Here is a 7184-nt window from a genome sequence, read left to right as displayed (position 1 = left end):
ACTGTAATATTAGATGACAGGAATCAGATTAAACATATCACATCATTTATTAGTTGCTGCCTGCCTAAGATATTGAAGTAATAAAGTAACCCCACAGCTGTAGCGGCATGTGAAACAGAATTGTGTCTTTAGTGAGCTGATCAAAGATAACTGATAACACCCTTAGTGAATCTAAACCTCACTTATCACGTATGTTGTCACAATACAGTTTCTAGAAGAACACTGAGTCTTGACCGAAGGAAATATCAGAAGAGATGAAGAAAAGTCTAACTGAAATCAGGAAAGTGTAAGCCATTACTAAGTCTCAGTGACTCCAATGCAACACAGTGACGGCCATCATCTCCAAAAGTAAAAACATTCAGAAAACATCAACATCTTCATTGGAAAAGGTGGCCTGCCAAAAGTACCTCAAGGGCAGAGCAATGCCTGAGTTAAGAAGTCACAGACGATTCCAGAAGAAACATCCAAAGACCTTCAGGCCTGTCTACCCTCCTGTAAGGTCAGTGTTCATGAATCTATGGCATGAGAGATGAAGAGTAAAAGCAGGACTAATGGGAGAGCAGCAAGTCAAACTCTGCTATCCAAGAGCAGCTTTGGTGCTCGTCTCAGAACTGCACAGAGTCACCTTCATCATCTTGACAGACAAGAACTTTGTGGATGGCGCAGGTCCCACTAGTTCTGGTGTAAAGCTAACACAGAATTCAGCAAAAAGAACTTCACACCTACAATAAAACATGGGGGTAGCGTGAGGAAGACTGGGGGCTTTGTTGCCATTTTGAAGGAACCAAAATATTCTTAAGCCAAGGTGTAGTTGGATGACACAGCAGGTCAATATGGTCGACAACACTAAAGAAAACCTACAGCTGAGTGGCTCAGAGGACACCGAGAGTTTCAGAGCCTCGTCAAACTGCTGACTTGTACTAACAGAAGGGCTGAAGTGAACAGTTTAGACTCGTAAACTCTGAATGTGTCTGAATGAAAGCAAAGACCAGCGGGCTATCACTCCTCAACAGTAACGTGAACGTCTGATGTCAGATTATAAATTACAGAGTGTTTAGTTCTTATTACTGCTGCTAAAGTTACACCAACCAAGCACTGAAACTCTGGGGACAATGACACCTTCACATCGGCCACTGAGCTGTTGGATTAATAACTTTGATGATTGAATAAAGAAAGGTTCACAAACTGTACTATATTTCCTTGGGTTTCCTTTTTCTAATATTTCATTTTTATAAAGGTCAGAGGTCATGCATTATGTAAAATATGCAAAAAACAGAAAATACTAGGAAGGGGATAAATACTTTATCACATCACTCAGGACACACACATTGGTGACGTATCTTCAGTTGCTTGTTAAACAAATATAAAATTATTTTAAAAAAATCAGGAGCCATGCACTTTCTTCTCATATGTAAATGAGGTTTTATCATCTCATCAGTTATCTGTAACCACCTTGAGCAGTTCAGGGTCCGGGGGTCTATTCAGTCAGACCAACATTGAGATGACAATAAGATGGCAGCTTTCATGTCCTCCCAGTCCAGTATGTAGAGTATGTTGTCACTCACTACCTGTGTCACCTACATGACAAAGTGACGTGACCGTCAGACTAGCAGCTCTGTGATTTACTGATGAAGTGATCCTTACGATTCCTGAAGACAGCGGCTCTGGCAGGTGACTGGAACTCTTGAGAGAAGTTTAAATACGAACAGGAAACGCAGCGGACTCACAGATCCAGTGAATAGGTACTGTACAATCGTATAGACTCACTTGGCTCAGCCCCAGCAGTATCCCCGGACACTTTTCTTTGTCATGATAGCTGGCTCTGAAACACAAGAGGAGCTGTCAGTCTTTCTCCTTAACCTGACTGACCTCGTAGGCTCACAAACATCACCTGACTTCAGACATTAAACAGATGAAAGGCCACCAGAGGATTGTAAGTCAGCAGTGTGGCTAATAAACTGAAATTCAATACTCACTGTACACGGGCAGGCTGGGCCTCACTTAGCCATGGAGGGTGAATTAAACTGAATTATAAAGGACACTCATAATAGAAACTATACTGGACGATGACCCCCCACACGCACCCCACCCTGAGTCAGGTCGTCATTGTTGAAGATCTCAGCTGACAAACTCTTCATTCATGTATTCTGATTCAAATGACACAACTCGACTTTTAAAGATATATATAAGGTACTGTATATTAGCACAGAGCTCTCTGAACATTAGCAGACACACTTTTGATGGTTTCTTTGATATTCCACTACATACAATTAGTAATGCTGGGCTCAAGAACCACTTAATCTTTGTAAAATGAATGAATACGTCAAAGCCTTCATTGTGATTTGTGTAACTTGACCGTTTTCTCCGTGTTGATTGCTGTGACTTTGAGGCTGACGTCTAGAAATGCTGCCATTGCTTCCTGCTTTCTGCCTTAATACACTTCTGCTAATCTGCAGTAGCCGTCCTCACACACACAACTCACTAGTTCACTTTATCAGGCCTCTGATGATTCTGAAGACTTGGCATTTTCTATTCTACTAAAGCCTCATGGCCTCCCTCACTATCCTTTATTACAGAGTGCCAACTGCTCTTCTGTGTGCGGCGGCCATCATTGCTGCGGTGTCTCTTGTGACCCTTAACCCCGCTGATGACCTCATTTAAGAGCTCAGTAGACACTGCGGCTCAACATCTGACCTAAACTAATACATACAAATACCATTTGACAATTTAACATTTGCAGACAATTCAGTTTATAAATGAAGACATTTGAACACGTCACCTAAACAAACCAGTGGTCCCTCCATTGTCTAAACCCACTTCATCCTGAACAGGCGCCCAAGGCAGGAACAATCCCTGAACAGGGAGCCAGTCCATCGCAGGCAGAGAGACACACACTCCAGGGCCAATGTAGCATCGCCAACCCACTGAATGTGTGTGTTTGTGGATTATGAGTGTGTGGTATATGGCTGGCCATTCATCCCGCCCAATACCCCCACACTGCCAGATGGAGCCCTACCTGCAACGTGCAGATGCCCCAGATTCCAGCAGGACATCATGGACCTTGGAGTTTCTCTTCACAGTCCTGCTGGATACCATGGGGTCCACCAGAGGACGCTGCAGGTATGCCGAAGGATTATTTTCCATACAGCCCAGAAATACGTCCTAGTCACGGGAACAGAAGAAATGACGTACTTCCGGGTTGAAGAAAAGGAGTTTTCATCCGACCCGGAAGTGTTGCCAGTCACATGGACAGAGAGAGAGAAACACTTCCGGGTCAAGGACTTTAAAAGGACTATGGGAAATTGTTTATGATTGTTATTGTTTATGAGTATTGTGGAGTGGAGGGTGTGTTGTGCACATTATTATGGTAATAAATCCATTATTTGGACTTTTATCTGGTGTCGGGCGTCTGATCTGATGGTTCAAGGGGATGACAGCGACCCCTATCTGTCACAGGGTGAAAATCAGTTTAGCTGGAAGACAACACACGAAGACGAGGAGTGAACATGTGAACTCCATGTAGAAATGACCTGGGAACCATTGTCTTCTTACAGTAGCGAGGCGGTGCTACCACTGTGACACCCATAAAAAAGAACCAAACATGCGTAACTATGTCTTTGAATAAAATGAGAGCAAAGTCTTCACATACTATCAGAGGAAACACCATCACTACACGTGACATACACATGCTGACGACAGCCCACCTGATTCTGTTATCTGCTGTTACATTTCATGTTTTGTGTTGGACTCCTTGTCTCCTCTTGGCATTGAACTGTTATCAGTGGTCTATGGGGCAGCATGATGAAGCTCTGCCCAAGTTTATGGTAACTCATTTCAGAGTTTGGCTGCCCTGTACCTGCCTGGCTTTTGGAGAGAGTTTAGGCTCTTTCCTGTCTGGATGGTGTGCAGCTCCTTCAGTTTGATATGCAGGCAGGAATAGATTTTTATGGATGAGAGGACTCTTTATAACCAACAACATCCCATAATCTGTTTATTTTTGTCAGTGATTACACCTTCAGTAAGTCACTTTGTGTCCATTCACACTCCTACCTCAGCCACTCATCATCTCATCACTGTCAATGTGGCACCCTGTGGCCTTGTGGCACCTCAGCCGGGTGTTTTTAAGTTCAGAAATGACATTCTCACTTATTTACGTGTTGTTTGGTTTAGGACATCACTTGTAACATATTTCATTATTATCTTCAGAGGGCTGAGAAATGACATTCATGACTACATGTGTAAGGCCAGCATTATTGGCAGGATTAGGGAAAGGAGTCGGTAAACGTGAAGTCAGCAGTCAGCGGCCATATTTATGTGATATTTATACAAAAATGGTGTGTGTTTCAATAATGGCAGAAAGGGTCAAATTATTGTGATGTCCGTTCATCTGTTTCATGTTATCAAATAAGACAGCAGACAGTGTGTTTGTCACCTCTAATGACAGTAAAGTGTCATCTGTAGGTAACCCCCTTTCTGCTCCTGCCTAATACGGTTTTGGAGCTCATTAGTCAAAGTGAGACGTCTCGACTGAAAGGAGTCTTCTTACCTCTTGGATTTCACAGGTCTGGCGTCCATCCTAGTAGATTTTTTTCTTACCTGATATCATCTCTTCCAATCCAAAGAGGGTTATATTCAGCTCTGATGGTTTTATATAGAGTATTAAAAAAGTCCTGACAAGAAAACATGAAATTAAGAAGTTGATGTACAGTTAAACTTGAACGTGTCTGTATTGTACTGAACTGTTACTCTTACTCACAATCAATCAAAAGGTTAAAATCAAACACATTTTACCTCCTTTTTTTACTTTAATATAAACTGACCTGAGTCTCCACTTATAAATCCAACAATCAGACAAAACTCTCAGTGTGTCACCTGCTTTTATAATAAACTGAGCTACTGTGTCACTTCTTGTGTCACTTGAGCAGATGGCAGTGATGTCCAACACTAATAATGTGTCAGAGTGCTAACAGAGATACTGGATACTAAATATGACATCCTTGGGGGAAATCTCACAAAAACCCCAGCCTCCCAATGGAAATCAACCAATGATGGAATCTGCAGACATTTGTACTGATTTGGGTCTTAACAGGGGCCTGTCACCTCAGAAGGGCAGTTCAGTGGCATTCTGTGTTTTATTTGGAGTGACGCAATGGTCACCTGGTGATTGTCATGAAAAAATGATGAGCAAATGTTAAATTACTTTATATACTAATTGACTAACTCATCACCAGTGATCCTTTTGTTCATTACGTATCTCTCAGATATCCAACCATAAACCAGAAATGCATGTAGACGTAACGTAGAAATGGCAACTCTAAGAGCTGCTGGAAAAAAGAAAGAAGAAACAGCAATCTAGAATTCAGAGCACATCTGATGACGTCAGTTATAACAAATGAAGAAAGACGGAAAGAGTCCTCTGACAGAATCTTTACTTTCTCACACATCAGCACTAAACAAAGAGTCACTGAGACTTTGATTAAAATGGCAGTCGCTCTGAGCCTTTAAAATGCATTGACAGACTCTCCAGATCCAATGGAGGAATCTGCTAAAGAAAGACATTCCTGCTGTAATAACATACTGAGCTGACTGCACTTCAGCTTTGGTCTTCTGGGATTGTTCTTGAGATGCACTTTCAAAGTGTTTTGTTTTTAATGCTCTTGTCCTGATATTTATCTTACAGTATACAGTTTTTCAAGATAGTTATCTTAAATCCATCTTTGTAAGTGACATACCCACTCCTCCAAGCTTTCTATATTCACTAGTTGTCCATCTATTGCCAGGCACCAATCACGGCTCTCATTCCAGGTCAGTTTATTAGTGGAGAAGAAGTAACACTTGGAACGGAAGAGGATCCATCCCATTTTACATACAGGGCAAGTGTTATCTGTGGAAAACGAAACAAAAGAGCAAATGAAAAACGAGGGATTAGATGTCAAGGTGCCCACAGTCTACTAACCCTGCAGCAAAGCACTCACCGGGAGACGTAATTCTAACATCACAGTAGTATTTCTTCAGGTTACTGAACTTCGTTGACAGTTCTTCATGTTTCTTATACAGAGGTTTGTACTGAGACTGCAGGGCATCTTGACTTTCCTGTAGAAAACTGATGTTTCTTTCAAATTGGGCCTGCAGGACAGCATGAGCCGCCAGCAGAGCACTGTTGTTATTGGTCAGCTTGTAAATTGCGGTTCTTAACTCTTCTATGTCTTGCTCCTTGTTATTTAATTTTATGAAATCTGAGGAGAACAAGCCATTGTGTACTATCAGTAATACAAAACAATAAATCTTTTAGGCTTGAGTTAAGAAATGCTATCAGATTTGCATTGAAAAGGAATTACTTTCTGTGATTTCTGCTCATCTTACTCCTTCAGAGTTTGTAACAACGGATCAACAATTGTGCCTTACTAGTTTTCAGTGTGACATGGCTGTGCTGTTACATCAGCGCAGTGTGAATAACCTGAGATAAAGTCAAGGGACAATGTGCTCAAATGACATCATGCACTAGTGAGACCACATCTGGAGTACTGTGTGCAGTTCTGGTCACCACAGTACAAGAAAGACACAGCAGCACATGAAGCTGTGCAGAGGAGAGCTACTGTGACAGTTTAAAGAGGGGGAATGGAGTCAAGAGATGACACAGACAGATCAGGAAGACAAATATTTAAATAAGTAAAGAAAAGGGGGGGTTTGCTGATTGTTTTTATTTTTAATAGGGGGCTTCGCCCGCTGCTCGCTTCACTCACCAACCCCCCGGCCTGCACTATGCGCCAGCCACTTCACATCTCTGCCACTTGTGTATGTGGATTTCACTTTCACCAAACAACAAATCATTTCATTCTCACGGATAGCCTTCTTCATTGGGAAGAAACACTACTTATCCCTGATGGCAACACAAATTAGACTATCTACAAGTCTCCAAGTTAAAGCTGAACAATATCTACATACTTTAATCATATCACCAACGTCAATATATTCAATCTCTTTTCGCTCTTCTGTTATTTCACCGCATAATAATTTCCATTGGGTAGCGCCAATGTCATTTTTACTATCAGATTCTTTAGACTTTCAAATTTTTGTATTTTCATTATGTCTAACCTGCTCTGCATGTGTATCACACCAATGTTTTTGAACCTCTGTACGACGTTCTACTGGCCTCGGGTGTGGTTAAATCTCCCTGAAAAAGT

The 7184-nt window shown here is 41.7% G+C and overlaps 1 protein-coding gene across 1 annotated transcript; it reads right to left on the bottom strand.

Moving 5' to 3' along the window:
- Positions 1-1095: 1095 nt before the first annotated feature.
- LOC120521516 (oxidized low-density lipoprotein receptor 1-like) lies at positions 1096-6236 on the bottom strand (the record flags this gene model as incomplete). The annotated part of the gene is made up of 4 exons (XM_039743086.1): positions 1096-1822; positions 4597-4670; positions 5733-5884; positions 5976-6236. Coding segments are annotated over 4 exons (614 nt in total), but the record flags the coding sequence as incomplete, so codon positions are not given.
- Between the last annotated feature and the right edge of the window lie 948 nt (positions 6237-7184).

This window comes from Polypterus senegalus, unplaced genomic scaffold, assembly GCF_016835505.1.
Source record: "Polypterus senegalus isolate Bchr_013 unplaced genomic scaffold, ASM1683550v1 scaffold_8014, whole genome shotgun sequence".
In the NCBI taxonomy this organism is placed as follows: domain Eukaryota; kingdom Metazoa; phylum Chordata; class Cladistia; order Polypteriformes; family Polypteridae; genus Polypterus; species Polypterus senegalus.
Note: the sequence above shows the minus strand (reverse complement) of the source record. Positions and strands in the feature narration are given on the sequence as shown.